Below are 15,041 nucleotides of genomic sequence, written 5' to 3' on the forward strand. Positions count from 1 at the left end.
TGTCAGAGTCAGAAGGACTCTGTTAGTTTTGTGATTCCTGAAAGAAGCAGGTAAGGTTAGTTTCCTAAGTGTTAGTGGGAGGGTATTTGGACATCATTTTTCTGGAGGCAACAGTCTTTTTCCTCACCAGTATGCCGTTAATCCTTGAATATGACTCTATGGTGTTGATTTCATGAACACTCATGATTAGATGTAACCTTACTGGCCGGCTCATAATCACTTCAGCCCAAGACACGCAGCTTGGCATCCTAGATTTTGGATTTGTCACTAACTGACTACCTTCAAGCAAGTCACTTCTCTGGGTCTCAGTGAACTTGTCTTTGAAATAAGGAAAAGAGGTGAGAATAGACAGTCCTTAAGGTTCTTTCTTCCTCTCAAGTTTTATTTTCTATTACTTGATATTTTATTTTTATCTATCTTTTTCTCCTAATATCCAATATTAACAGAAACATTTCTGTGGTTTATGGAATATGAAATTTTGACTTTTCATCCTCTGACACTTGGCAGATCTTTGGAAGAATAACAAAATGTTTAAGGGCCTGGTATTGGTACAAGCAATTAAAAGGGCAGACGTTACCCTTAGGTTTCTCATCTTTATTTGGTATCCTCTTTGTAGGCTTCTGCAATGCCGAGTTCATGGCTGGTGCTGAGGAATATTTCTTGAATAAGTGACTGGGCTCTCTCTTTATAAATGTGCCTTCTCCCTTATTTAGCTGCGTTGCAGGCACTAAAGAGAAAGAAGAGGTATGAGAAGCAGCTAACTCAGATTGATGGCACCCTTTCCACCATCGAGTTCCAGAGAGAAGCCTTGGAAAACTCACACACCAACACCGAGGTGTTAAGGAACATGGGCCTTGCAGCGAAAGCAATGAAAGCGGTTCATGAAAACATGTGAGTGACCTTGGTCTCCCTCTGAGTCATAGATTCCCTAACCATTGGGATGAGGCTTTGGAGCTGTATGCTGATTTGGGCAGGAGCTGCTGACTCACTTAGACTCTTGGACGTGTTGTGACACAATGCTCCCACGGGGCACGATGACAAATCTATAGTGGCGAAAGGCAACGAAAATCCGTGAAAACATAAAATAATAATAAAGAAAATAATAAAGGATAAATAAAGGACATTCATTTGGCCGTTAGTGTTTCCCAGTTCCTTCACTATTGTCTGACACTCTACTTGTAAACACTTTCATTCTGTAATTTTAAAAAGGCTTAAATGTTAACGTCTGTGTGGGTGTTAGACCCATACAATAGTGGTTGTCAAACTTTGCTGAGACTCAAAAGTCACTACTAAAGAGAACACAGAAGCCCAGCCTCTTTCAAGAAAGGTAGGGGTGATTCTGATGCTAATGAATCCTTGAGAACCATTGACGGAATAATAGTTACGAGCATGGCTTTGGGGCCAGATTTTCTGGGTTATAATCCCAGTTCCTGCTGACTGGCCTTGGGCAAATTCCTTTGCCTCTGCCTGATTCAGTTTCTGCGTCTATAAACTGGAGGTAATAATGGTACTTACCTCATGTGGTTATTGTGAGATTCAGGGAGATCCGAGGTATACTACCCTTAGCATGGCTCCCGGCACAACATAATAGCAGTCAGTAGTCGTGGAGGTAGTGGGGCTAGTGATTCACACTGAGAATCAGTGCCGGGGGCCCAGTCCTTTGTGAGCTTAAATAAGATAGTGAAGTTTGGGCCAAAGATGCACAAGAGCAATGAGTGCCTGAGGGATGGAGAGAAGGTTCCAGGGATGGAAAAAGTGGGAGAGGGAGAGGCTGGGCCCAGTGAAGACATCTTTGCCAGCATTTTCGTGCCATGATAATTAATTGCCAATCAACCAGGGTTTTGACAGCTTCAGACAGCAATCCTAAGATTCATTATCAGAGTCACAACCCTCTGTCGTTGCTGTAAGCCGGGTGCTAAAATGTATCACAGAATCACAGCCTTTCTCTCCAGGTAGTTTAGCAACATCATCCCTGGGTGTTGTTCCTTTTGAGAAAAATTTCCCTCCCAGGCCCAAACGTTGGCTATACCTTTCTCATATGATTTTTTAAAAATAAATAATCCTTGTATATTTGTTATAAATATAAGAATTGGAAATAAGGGTGGTAGGAAGATGGCAAAAGTAACCTTTTTGATTACTGCATGGAATTATGTCAAAATACTCAGCTTTTCCCATATATAGAGTCTGAGAAATTTGCATAAAGATTTATTCCACTGGGAATCAAAATTGCAGTGTTAATTGCTTAATAACGAGGAAAACCATCACTTCTCTGGCATCCGATCTGGCCTAGCTTCAGAGTTGGAGGAATGATTCAGAGACCAGGTACCGAAGAGGCAGTCCAGATGCTGGCATTCAGACACCGACGACTTAACTGGGCGGTTCGGGGCCAGTGAGGCTCAGGCTGTCTTCAAAGCATCTGTCCATCCTGGGCCCTGCGGCTACCTGGATTCCTTTGCTAAAGCTGCTGATTCTTCTGAGGAATTCATGGGCCTAATCCTGCTTTCATCAGTAATCTCTCAGGCTATGGGAAAGTTCTCAGGGAGTCAGGATTTCAGAGCTACTGGGCACTCTCGAAAACAGACCTCTAGTTCCAGAGTTCAGCTTCTCAGAAAACTGCTGTCAGATAGCGGCTGCTGAGAGCCGCATGGTTTATCTTAATAACCACGGTGGTTCTTGGTGTTCCATGGCGTCACTTCCTGCAGAGCTGATACGTGGCAGCATGTATTTAAATTTTACATATGCCCTACCAGACAGAATTTCAAAATAAGTGTACAAATATTGTGAGTCATCAAATTGTTTGCCCTCTAGTGACTCCCGAATGTGATGAGTGCCAATTTAACTTAACGTCTATAATTTAAATATATATGTACCTATACAGAATTGTTACTTTTTTGGAAATGCAAATTCTTTTTAAAAGTTGATGCATATTAGCAACAGGAATCTTTGTTATCATGCTGAAATGTCTTAAGAGTTTATATTAAATTGACACATTTTTTTCATATGGGATTGTATCTAAATTCATAATTTTAAAGTCAAATTCTAAAATATGTCAACAAAAATTTTTTTCCCAGGGACGTAAATAAAATTGACGATTTGATGCAAGAGATCACAGAGCAGCAGGATATTGCCCAGGAAATCTCAGAAGCATTTTCTCAACGGGTTGGATTTGGTGATGACTTTGATGAGGTGGGTGATACAATATGAAAAATGCAGTATTATGGCTGCCAGAAAGGATAGCTTCCCCCATATGAAGCAAGCAGGTTTCCTTACAGATTTCTTTAAATATCATTAAAGAATAAATGATATTTGTTAGAAATGTACCTGTCTTAAGAGGGAAATAGAGTGTTGGTAGCTCTGATGTGAAGGAGGGATTAATACAGTTTGGCAAACAGCCTTTAATTAAGTTTTCAGCTATAAGGCAAAGCAGTATGTAAAGTTAGGGACATGTAATGGCTGAAGCCTAAATCGCCCCATTACGAGAAACTGAGTGCTCTCACATCTGGGCAAAACAAAGCAGACTGTCACTCTGCAAGGAACAGGTGATTCATGCTCTGTGGTTGTTACGTTAGAGGTCAGGCTGGCTCTGTTTGTTATTCAGGCGATGAAACAAAGTAAATGTGGAGTGGTGTTATTCACACACACATTCCGTTTAGGTGAATCAGCCCAATAATGCAGATCTGTAATTATAATGGTGGTGTCTGTACTGTGAATCTCAATTGTTCTACTCAAAACGCACGCAAGCAGGGCTAGTACGTATTTTGAAACGTTTCCTGTCCTCAGACTATCATGGCCGAGAATCTGGCTTCCTACACCCACGTGGTATTAAAAATGATACATCTGATAAGTAAGCTGCAGTTCCGCAGAAACCTGGAAAGTGAGGGCTGGGTGGCGACAACTTTTTGAAATGATCTAGACCAGGGGTTGGAAAAAAATGTGGCTTTTAGGCCAAATGCTTCCCAATTTCTGTTTTCATGTGGCCTGTTGAGCTGGATGGTTTTTATATGTTTAAAGGATGGTAGAAAAGAACAGTGAGAATGACAGTGACAATGACAACAAAGATGACTGTTGGACAGAGACCATACATGGTCTTCGAAGCCTAAACTGTTGCTACCTGGCCCTTTACAGAAAAAAGTTTGCCTCTCCCTGGTTAGACTGACAAGCATCTGATGAGTGTGTGATGACGTGGTGGAAAGGGCTCTGGGCTCACGAGGACGTCTGGGTTTCCCTATTTATTACTAAGCTTTGTGTAAGTCCCTTTACTTTTTCTGACCCTTAGTTTTCTCGTTTGTAAAATGAAAATGACTGGCTCACTAGATTATCTCTAAAGTTCCTTAGGTTCTAAAATTCTTTTATCAATGAATAAATGAGCATTTGGTACCTAAAGTCTGAAAATGATGGAGATGCTTATTCTGTCATCACATATTTGCTAAAGAAAATATCGATATCTTTTCAGTGCCATTGATAACTATCAAACACTATTAGCAATTCTGGGCATCCGTTCAGTGTGGGATGGTGTGGTCCGCTATTACCGTATTTATTGTATTTGCCCCTCATTGTCTTGTGAGCAGAAATAGGATATCAGAATGTTCCTTCTGAAGGTATCATTTTCATACAGCCTGTGGAGATCCGTAAAGCCCACGACTACATTGAGGGCACTATTCCACATGGTCTCATGCTACACACTTTCATGTTTATTTCCTTTTTATGTGGCAGTTATAACAGTGGTCAGACAGTCATTGAGCTTGCTGTATGTCTGATACACACTGACTTGATCAAATACTGTAATTGGCTTAAGGATCTCCACTCTTGGCCTGTAGTATTGTTACTCTCATCTTAATATAGAATAATTATTTGCTTATGCACCTTTCTCCCGCATTCAGTAAGCTCCTTAAAGACACGGACTGTTCATTCAACTTTGTCTCCCCAGCCCTGAGGTTAGTACCTGGCCGGGCGTGAGCTCTCAATAAATTTATTCAATGATGAGTAAATGAATAAATGGTTGAATATAAGGGTGTCTTAGGTCACCTCTAATGATGACAGCCTGAGAAGTCTAATGATGAAAAAATCTAGTCTTGACTCCCAGCCTTTCTCAGGTGCCTTGGATGCCGGCTGTGGACTCATGGAGCCAGTTAGACCTCAAATAGCACAAGTCATCTCATATCCATAATAAGATGACTTTTACCCGTAAAGTCTCAAACTAATCTTGCCTCTCTAAGGTTCTTGACACAGAGAGCAGTTTATGATTAAACCAGACTCTTGGACTACCGCTAAAAAAAAGAAATACAATGCACTTACCTTGAGCTGAAGCCTTCTTAACTCAAACACACAGCATGTTTTTTTTTTTTTTATTGGCTTTGGTAATTAAATGAAGGAACCATATTATCTTTGATTCTTTTTACTTTCAGTGTGTTATGGTTTTGTTATACCTGTTACTTTCAATAGCATTAGTGCAAATGAAAATATTTATTTCCTCCCGTTGAAGTTTCACAGATTCTTAATTCTTAACAGTAGAAAATAAAAGATACATTGGAAAAAATGACAGGCAATGTGTAAATTTCTTAGACACTGTGGAGGTGATATATTCAGCTTGCACAAATTACTTGAAAAGCTGTTGACTGAAGTATTGTAAGATTAACTCCAACAAATTTGCACAACCCCAAATATTCAGATTTTAATTATTGCTCAGTGTTGCAAAAAAGATTTAGTCTTAAAATAAATATTCCATTTCACTGGGTGCTCACGTCTCAACTGGGGAGCTAGATGTTCTTGTTACTGTGTTTGAGGAAACCCACTTCTTGAGAAATGTTAACTCCATAATTCTTCCTTTCTCCTGTGTTCAGGATGAGCTGATGGCAGAGCTTGAAGAACTGGAGCAGGAAGAATTAAATAAGAAGATGACAAATATCCGACTTCCAAGTGTGCCTTCGTCCTCCCTCCCCGCACAGCCAGACAGGGTGCCGGGTCGGATGCCGAGCGTGCCCTCCTCTGCACATCGAGCCCGAGCAGGTCTGTTCCCCACCTCACCCTCCTGGGGTCAGATAGTTCCCTGAAATAATAGCCAGGCACATCCCTTTTAGCTTTTCAGAAATATATACCTTTCTGTACATAATTTATACCTGATTTTGTGTGTGAATATTGAAAGTATGAATGTCACCAGTGTCTAATTTTTACCCATTTTTTTTGCTCCAGCATCTTCCAGGAGGGCAGAAGAAGAGGACGATGATATCAAACAACTGGCAGCTTGGGCTACTTAAATCAAAACGGAATTTTTTGACTCCTAAATTAATGAGCTGTACATAAGACATAAAAATATCTTTTTGCCAAAATCAGAAATTAACAGAGATTCTGTTTTATATTTATACTGGATGAATAATTGTCTTTTAAGCCTTGTAAGTAAAGGTTTAAAAAAGCAGTTGTGTATACATATAGGAGTAGGGATGGAAAGGGACTTCTTAGTTGCTTTTGAGAAGATCTCTCCATACTGACGGGAGGGGGGCGTTCTACCTTGTTTGTTACTGTGTTTCCAGTCCTGGTACATAGTTGATACCCTCTATATATTTGTTGACAGAAAACTGAATTCTATTAACATATGAAACATACAACAGTTTATAAGCCGTCTAAGAGTGATGTGTTTAGGATAGCTGGGGAAAATGACTTCCTTTCCTATGCAAATGCAAGTTTGCCGTGTGAATCCATGTTACAAGATAACGTAGCTCATGGTGAATAAAAAAGAAATGTGCCTCTTGTAGGAGAGACTTCCTGTAGGGGAGTCTGGTGTGAGTCTTTACATAAAGATTTTCACTTTTGAGTTTTGCAGTTTAAAATCTTAAAGGAGTTTTAATTGGCGTTTATTATGCCAATTAAGCTTGGAATGGGGCAATGGATGAATTTCCCAAAATATCTGAAAGCACTAACAGCTTACACTGCTGAGCGAGGATCTCCTGGGTGTAATTTAGCCATTTAGGGAGCTGCGTTAACATCCCCAGGCCATTATGATGCTGTTCCGGCTTCAGCGTGCTAAATGTGTGGATGTTCATTCTTTTCTGTTTTGTGCTCTCTTGTACATTTATTTACACTTTACATCATTTTTCTTGTGAATACATACAAATATAGGCAATTAAAAGTATATCTGGAATCAAATTTTGGTCATAATGATTTTTAAATGAGAGTAAATTACAAAATTGTGTATTGCCCATAATGTGTCATGGACCAGAAAATGACAAATGCCATTATATAAAGTGATCTCATATTCCCAACATTTGCTTAATGACATAGAGAAATGGAAAGTACACTAAACCTGGAGGTAGGAGTCCTGGATTCCATCGCCTGCAATGCCACTAACACTGTGACCAGGCAAGTCATAAACTCCCAGCCTCTGTTTCTTCACTGGGAAATCTAAGGATTGGACTTGATGATGTCTAATGGTCCCATCCTACCCCAGGCCTTTTGTATATGCTGTTCTTCTTAGCAGACTTCCCAGCCTCTAACACAGACACCAAATCTTATTTATTCCTTAAATCTTAAGATGTCTTTTGTTTTGAGAAACTTCTGATTGCAGACCGTGTCTCCCTGTTGTGTGCTTTCTTGTTAGTCTGCTCTCCCCTATCACCTACCATAGTTTCTGTTGCATATTTACTTGAACAATCACTTAACTATTATTGTTCTTCCCTGCTGGCCTGTGCTAACTTGGACTGTGCCTCTTCCAGTTCAATTCCACCGTGGATCTCTGCACAGTCCCTCATATACAGTTGGCATCTAATAAAGATTAAATGAATGACTTAACAGGACCTGGGTTTATCTTTCACCTTCAATCAATTAGAAGATCAGACAAAATATATGAAGCAACAGTTTATAGATGTTGGACAAAGGGCAGCGCTAGACTGAGATTCCTGAGAGGCAAACAAATGAAATGAATACTTCCAGGGCCCGGCTCACTGCCTTCACAGGGAAGAGGGACCCAAACAGAGCCTGCTGGCCTTGCCAAGTGGAGGAATTCTGGGGGGAGGGGGGGAGATTCCCGGAAAGGAGGTTGCTGCGGAGAGAAAGTGAGAGAGAGAGAGCATTCTGGAAACGTGCAGAGGGATCCCTTCAAGTCCTTGGCTGAGAACTGATCTGTGTACGTGTATGAGGAACCTACTGAGGACAGGAAGAACCACCGGAAAGGAGCGGGCGGATCCATCCCCAGGGCTCACACAGGCTGGGAGTAGTTTGCGTTCACCCTGGCCATAGTGGGGAACCTTCTAATGCAGGGGCATCAGATTGAGTCCTCAGAAGGGTCCTGCCTCAGGAGTGAGGTCATATTACGCCTAGACTAAAGGCTGTTCTGGGCTCATCCTAAAAAGCTTAAATGTAACCTTCAAAGGGTTGAAATGAATCCAAGTAACTTAACTGCATCTCAGAAGAAAACCACCCCAATACTTAAAAGAAAATAAAAGCTAGTAAGTAGCAACAAACAAAGCAACTAAAATAAAACTGGTACCCAACAGCATCAAATTCATAAAGTCGGGGCATCCAATCAAAAAACTTCAGGTGTGCAAAGAAGCAGGAAAAAACAACCCCAAGCCAGGAGAAAACTCAAACAGTGGGAAATGACAGAATCAGAAATGACATAAATGGTGGAATTTGAAGGCAAAGGATATTAAAACAGCTATTATAAGTGTATTTTCTATGTTCGTTAAAAATGCTATAGTGAATATACTCCATATGCTTGAGAAAGAAGAGAAAAGTATGATCACAATGGAAGGAGACATGGCAGATATTTTTAAAAGAATTGAAATTCTAGAGATGATAACTACATTATCTGAAATGAAAAATACAGAATATGGTGGATGGGATTAACATCAGATTAGACACTGCAGAAGAAAAGGTTAGTGAATTTAAAGACACAGCAACAGAAATTATTCTAAATAAAATACTGAAAAGAAAAAAAAGACTGGAAAAAATAAAGTAAGAGTAAGCTGTGAGACCATATTTAACTGCCTAACATGCAGGTAATTGGAGTCCTGGAATTGTGGTGGGCTGAGTGGACGGTTTTTGAGCATGAGGGTGGGGGAGGGATGAAATAAAAAAAATATGTATCTTTGTAGAAATAATGGCTGAGAAATTTCCCAGTTTGGTGAACTCTATAAACCGTACAGTTTAGTGAAGCTTAACACACCTCAAGGAGAAATTCCTGTCTTTCAATAATGAAAGTTATTGTGGAATGTTAAAACATCATGACTGAGACCTGAGACATGTTTGAGCATCTCTGCTCACCTACTTAAACACAGTTCTGCTAGGCCTGTGAGGTCCAAACAGCATCCCTGAGCACCTGAAATGTGGACAGTGCAGTTGAGGGACTGAATTTTTGATTTCATTTAGTTTTAATTAGCTTCTAAACTAATTCTCAATTCAGTTATTAAAAAAACTTTAAGCATGCTTGGAAAAACTTGAGTACATACTTTATTCTTTTTTTTTGAACACTTTTTTATTGGGTTATAGTTATTTTAAAGTGTTGTATCAAATTCCAGTGTAGAGCACAATTTTTCAGTTATACATGAAGATACATATATTCACTGTCACATTTTTTTTTCGCTATGAGCTACCACAGGATCTTGTATATATTTTCCTGTGCTATACAGTATAATCTTGTTTATCTATTCTACATTTTGAAATCCCAGTCTGTCCCTTCTCACTCCCCACCCCCTTGACAACCACAAGTTTGTATTCTATATCTATGAGTCTGTTTCTGTTTTGTATTTATGTTTTGTTTAGATTCCACATATGAATGATCTCTTATGGCATTTTTCTTTCTCTTTCTGAGTACACAGTTTTTTCAACTGTAAAATTTGTAAAATCTATACACAGAACAAGTATTGCTGATTGAAATTTGCATCTGAATTCAGGTGTGCTTTAAGTGTAAAATATATGTTGGATTTCAAAGACTTAGTATAAAAAGAATGTAGAATATCTCCTTAATACTTTTATATTGATTTCATATTGACATATTATTTTGGATATATTGGGTTAAGTAAAATTTATTATTGAAATTTATTTCACGTATTTCTTTTTACCTTTTTTGAATGTGGCTTCTTGGAAACTGAAAAGTTACATATGTGGCTCAATTATATTTCTGTTGGTTAGCCTTGGACAAGGTCAACTCCTCTTTATCAGTGAGGGCACCAGTAATATATGATTTGAAGTACTAAAATGCAAAGGGTTAAAAACAAAAGAAATATAGCAAAAGGTGACATCTTACTCTGAAAATAAAATACTCTGAAATAAAATCATGTTGCACCTCTGTTCACAGTAGAGAAGGAGTGAAAGACAGACATAGAAAACAATCTTATGGTTACCAGGGGGTAAGGTGGGAGAGAGGGATACATTGGGAGTTTGGGATTAGCAGATGAAAACTACTATGTACAGAAGAGATAAACAACAAAGTCCTAGGGAACTATATTCAACGGCGTGTCCTAACCTGTAATGAAAAAGAATATGAAAAAGATTATATGTACATATATACTGAATCACTATGCTATATACCAGAAACTAATACAACATTGTAAATCAACTATACTTCCATTTTTAAAAATGGGGGGAAAAGGATTGAAAGAAATGAGGAAAAAGGTGTAAAAGTAAATCATCCTTATACTGAAAAGGTATTAAAAAGAATAAAGGTATTAATCAGACATCTAAAGGTGTTTCCAGCAAGCCATCCTTAGAATGGAAGAACCTTTGTTTGGAAGTTATAAATTATGGAATGTTTGTTAAAAATTGGTCTCACTACATTACAGGGGTATCTGAGGGGTGGATCTCCATTTGGGTCAGGGTTGGAGAGCTAGTATTTTGTGTTTTGTATTTTTAAATAAAATGTTTTCTAATATATCCTTTGGATTTTTTTCTTCTTTTTGGTCATAAGAAATGCATTCAACATACCTTAAGAGAGAAACTTGGATTTATTGGCAGTGATTCAGATATTTCCCAGAATCAAAGAAAATGTTTCAAATGCAAATTAGAGGAGGATCAGAAAATAGAGAGGCTCAGTAGTCAGATCTAAGGGACTCCTTCTTCTGAGTAGCCCATTGTTAAAAAAAAAAGTAACCTGCTACCATTTTGGCAAGCTGTTATTCTGCTTAAGAGTCAAATTCCAGAGCCAGAATATCTGACTGATATTTGGCTTTGGCTCTGGCTCATGTAACTACCTCTGGAATAACCATCTAGACCCTCATGAACTGAGAAGCAGGAAGGGAGGTTTGCTAAAGCATAATCAAGGTGGACCTACCTGAAGAAGAGGGAATGGATGCTCGCCAGCTAATACTAAAAGCACCACCTCATACAACACATGTCCTCTCAACAACTGAGGGTAGTTAAATCTGAACTCTGGCATCTCCTCATTCTTGGCAAACATAAAGTCTGAGTACCGATTTATTAGCAGAAACTGGACGAGCAGATAGTTTCCACACTACGATGGTGTCATCTGTCATGTGCTATCTATATGCCAACTGAGTGCAAATGACCTTACTCAATATTTCACTTAGTTTGTAAAACATGGCTATGAATTAGGTATTAATTAATCACTTAATATAATTAGTCATTAATAATAAATTTGAAAGCGGCTCAAAGAGATTAAGAAACTTCCTGAAGCCACACAATTGCTAAATTAAGATTAAGAATTTGAATTCAAGTCTTCTTTAGTTCAATATCCATATTCTTATTTAAAAAAATAACTATTTTTTGAAGTGTTCTTATTTATTTCTTATTCATTTATTTTATTTTGGGGGGAGGTAATTAGGTTTTTATTTATTTACCTTTTTTAATGGAGGTACTGGGGATTGAACCCAGGACCTCATGCATGCTAGGCATGCGCTCTGCCACTGAGCTATATCCTCCCCTTTAATACCTATATTTTAACTCTTTCCCTTTATCTCTGCTGATACCAGTGCTTTCCTCACGGGATGACAGGCATAAAATCCTTAAGAACATAGTTCCAGACAGTAGAATCCAAGAAAGGACCATCCCTGCAGTGCACTGCCTTAGTGAGATTAAGCTTTAACTTCTACTGGCCTTTCTCCTAGAAAGTTGTTTTACTTTGGACAATGCAAAACGTCATAAGCCTAGAACTGTGTAATGGGTCAGATGGACTGTGTTTGCTTGTTTATCTGATAGAGTTTGTTCATTTAAAGGACATTTATGTTTTTTTGCAGAGAAAGAAAGCAAACTTCAGCCCAAAAGATTAAGCCAATGACAGTTCTAACACTGGTTCCCCTCAGTCCCTATTTGAAAAGCTAGTCCTTTCTGCAGTTATTGTTGAGTTCAAGATCGTGTTTTAAAACCAGGTTCAAAGGAATTTGAGCTGTTTTTACTCTGAGCTGTTCAACTGCTTTCCTGAAGATGCTTGTTGGCAGGATCTTAAGCACTCTGTCACGGACGAAGGCTTCCGATGACTGCAGTGCCTTGTCACCCTGTGCAGATTTTAAAGCGCAGGACAGCTAAATGTGTGACGCGGACACTCCCTGAGACCCAGCGTCATTACGTGCTTGTGAGCTCCCCTCTTTCCTTCTCTTAAAACGTTTTGCTTTTTAATGGTTTTAAAAGCACTGAGTAAAATAACATAAATAAGACTTGGATCAAGCTTATTTTCGAAGGGGTAGAAGTACAATTGCTAAATCTTTGAATTTCTGAAAGCATTGATAAATAAAATAAGTCTAAAGTTAGAGTGTTTTTGTACCGTTTGAAATAATTAAGTGTAGCATTTATTAATCTGACCCTAAAAGCATGAACTTGGAATATAATTTGCCTGCCCCTTCATGACAATAGACTAGATCGTGAGGTTCCTGAGGGCAAGAACTATAAACAAATTGTCCTAACCAACCAAACCACAAAACAGATAAAAAGGTGAAGAACTGACAAATACTTATTGAGTATCTATGCTTAGTACCAGAGATACAAAGTTAGGTAAGGCTTGTTTATCACAGGGGGTGGTGCAGTCTAGTGGGTCCAGAGCATGGCTGCTGATTTAGGCTGCTGAGCTGGTCCAAGTGCTGGCTCCATCAATTACTAGCTGCCTGACTGTTACTGGCCGGGATCCCTGGGGAGCTGACTCTGAGATGGAAAATAGAGTGCAGGAGGTTTAGTAAGGAAAATTTTTGGCATCAACACCCAAGGGGAAAAAAAGGGGAGGAAGAAGAATTGGATAGAAGGAGAAGTTGAGCTGCAATGCAGTCTAAAAGGAGGCTTTCGATGACCCCGTGAGACACTAAGACATGATGTCTGGGTGGAGGCAATGCCCCATGGGGATCAGTCATTGAGTGTGGGTGCCTTGAAAACAGGGCATCGTCCTGGGGTGAGGAGCACCCCAGACAACCCTTCAAACAGATGAGGGAGTAAGTCCTCTCTTGAAGGGGGATTTGAAAGGTATATTACAGCTTCCACCACGGTGATGTTAGATAATTTAACTCTGTTGACCCTTATTTTCTTCATTTATGAGTATTTTAAAGATATCTTTATAGGTGTTACCGAGTCCATACTCGTTCTGCTTGCCATATGACAGGCAAATAAATCCGAAGATGACGTGTCAGGGCAAGGAATAAAGATTTTATTTGGAAAGCCAGCAGACCGAGAAGATGGCAGACTAACGTCCTGGAGAACCACCTTCCTTGTCAGAATTCAGGCTCCTTTTATACTAAAAGGGAGCGGGAGTGTGGTTAATGTTGCAAACTTCTTGGTGTTGAAATCCTCTGTTCTTACGGCTGCCCTGATGTTCCTATAAACCTCCAAAAAGACAAATGTTATTCTCTGTTCTGCAACTTTTAATCTCTACATGAATGGGAATGTGTTATCCCTTAAAGGTCAGAGACTTGAGAATGGGCTGTCCTGTATATTTCAGGATCTAGGCAACATTCTTTTACAAAAGATGCAGAACCAGCGTGACTGAGCCCAGGAGACAGAGCACAGGGCTAGAGCTAAAGGAACTGATATATTATGGAGTCAGATTCATTCTGCCTAACAACATAGGGGCAAAATGAGGATTAAATGTAACAGTGCAGACAACATTCATATTGTGCCTGCCTGGCACATAAGAAATCACAAGGAGTTTCTGTTATCATCTTGTTCACAAATTCTCCAACCAATGTGTAGGGCTTTAGGGTTTCAGAACTGGGTACCAGCGGTTCCCGCCCTCAAGAGTCTGGCTGGCACATCAAAAGACACTGCAGTGCGATATGATAAGCGTTCCAATGTTGCTTGGATGCCCGAGGCTGGCCTTTTGGACAACCTGTTGCCTGAGTTGAATCCTGAAGGCGCTGGTCTGAGGAGCTGGTGAGCAGTGGCTAAGGCAGGGAGTGGTGAAAGGGTGTGCTGGGGTCTAGGATGGCTGGTACACTGGCGGTGAGACAGTCAGTGGGGAGAGATGAGGCTGCTGGGAGCTGAGTGATGAAGGTCTCAAACATCCTGGCGTAGGGGTTTGGATTTATGCTGAAGATATTGGAAAGTCAATGAAGGATTTTTGAGAGCTGATCAATTTGCATTTGAGAAAGTCCAATTTAGCACAAAAATAGAGACTAGATGGGAGAGGGGCAACGTGAACAGAGGGAGACCCACCAAGAGGCTGCCGTGAACTGAGAGCTGGACACTGGGGTTTGGATGTGGAGGGAGGTCAAAAGGGATGGAAAAGGCATAGATATCCCCAGATTCCGGTCTGAGCGGCTTGGCAGGCAGTGGCTCCGTCTGCTATGGTAGGGATCTCAGGAGGGGGGCGGTCTGGTTTCAGACATCAGAGCTGAGCTGTTGAGTGCCAGCTGATGATTTCCGGGCTGGAGTGGGAAAGATAATCTGTAGAAGTCAGAGTTTGGAGCCTGCGAATTGCAGCTGTAGAGAGAAGAGCGTGGCGCGGAAGAGGACTGGCTAACACCCAGTTAGTGGAGATTGCAACTGAGGAAGGAGTGGGATCCGCAGAAAATCCAGGGGAGTTTCTAGCTTCTATATATTGACAATATGGGTAAATGTCCTATTTCCATCCAGCCAAGAAGCCGCTTTCCATCTTTTACTTGAACAAAGCCATTTCT

The 15,041-nt window shown here is 40.0% G+C and overlaps 1 protein-coding gene across 1 annotated transcript in view; it reads left to right on the plus strand.

The window, feature by feature from the left end:
- The window catches only part of CHMP4C (charged multivesicular body protein 4C), a 28,269-nt gene extending 17,406 nt beyond the window's left edge, over positions 1 to 10,863 (plus strand). The window contains exons 2-5 of the mRNA XM_010979382.3: positions 714 to 891; positions 3,072 to 3,186; positions 5,841 to 6,006; positions 6,190 to 10,863. Coding sequence (XP_010977684.2) covers positions 714 to 891; positions 3,072 to 3,186; positions 5,841 to 6,006; positions 6,190 to 6,254 — 524 coding nt within the window. The 3' untranslated portion in view covers positions 6,255 to 10,863. The remainder of the gene's footprint in view (positions 1 to 713; positions 892 to 3,071; positions 3,187 to 5,840; positions 6,007 to 6,189) is intronic.
- The last annotated feature ends 4,178 nt before the right edge of the window (positions 10,864 to 15,041 follow it).

The sequence above is a fragment of the Camelus dromedarius genome, chromosome 30 (genome assembly GCF_036321535.1).
Source record: "Camelus dromedarius isolate mCamDro1 chromosome 30, mCamDro1.pat, whole genome shotgun sequence".
Lineage (NCBI taxonomy): Eukaryota > Metazoa > Chordata > Mammalia > Artiodactyla > Camelidae > Camelus > Camelus dromedarius.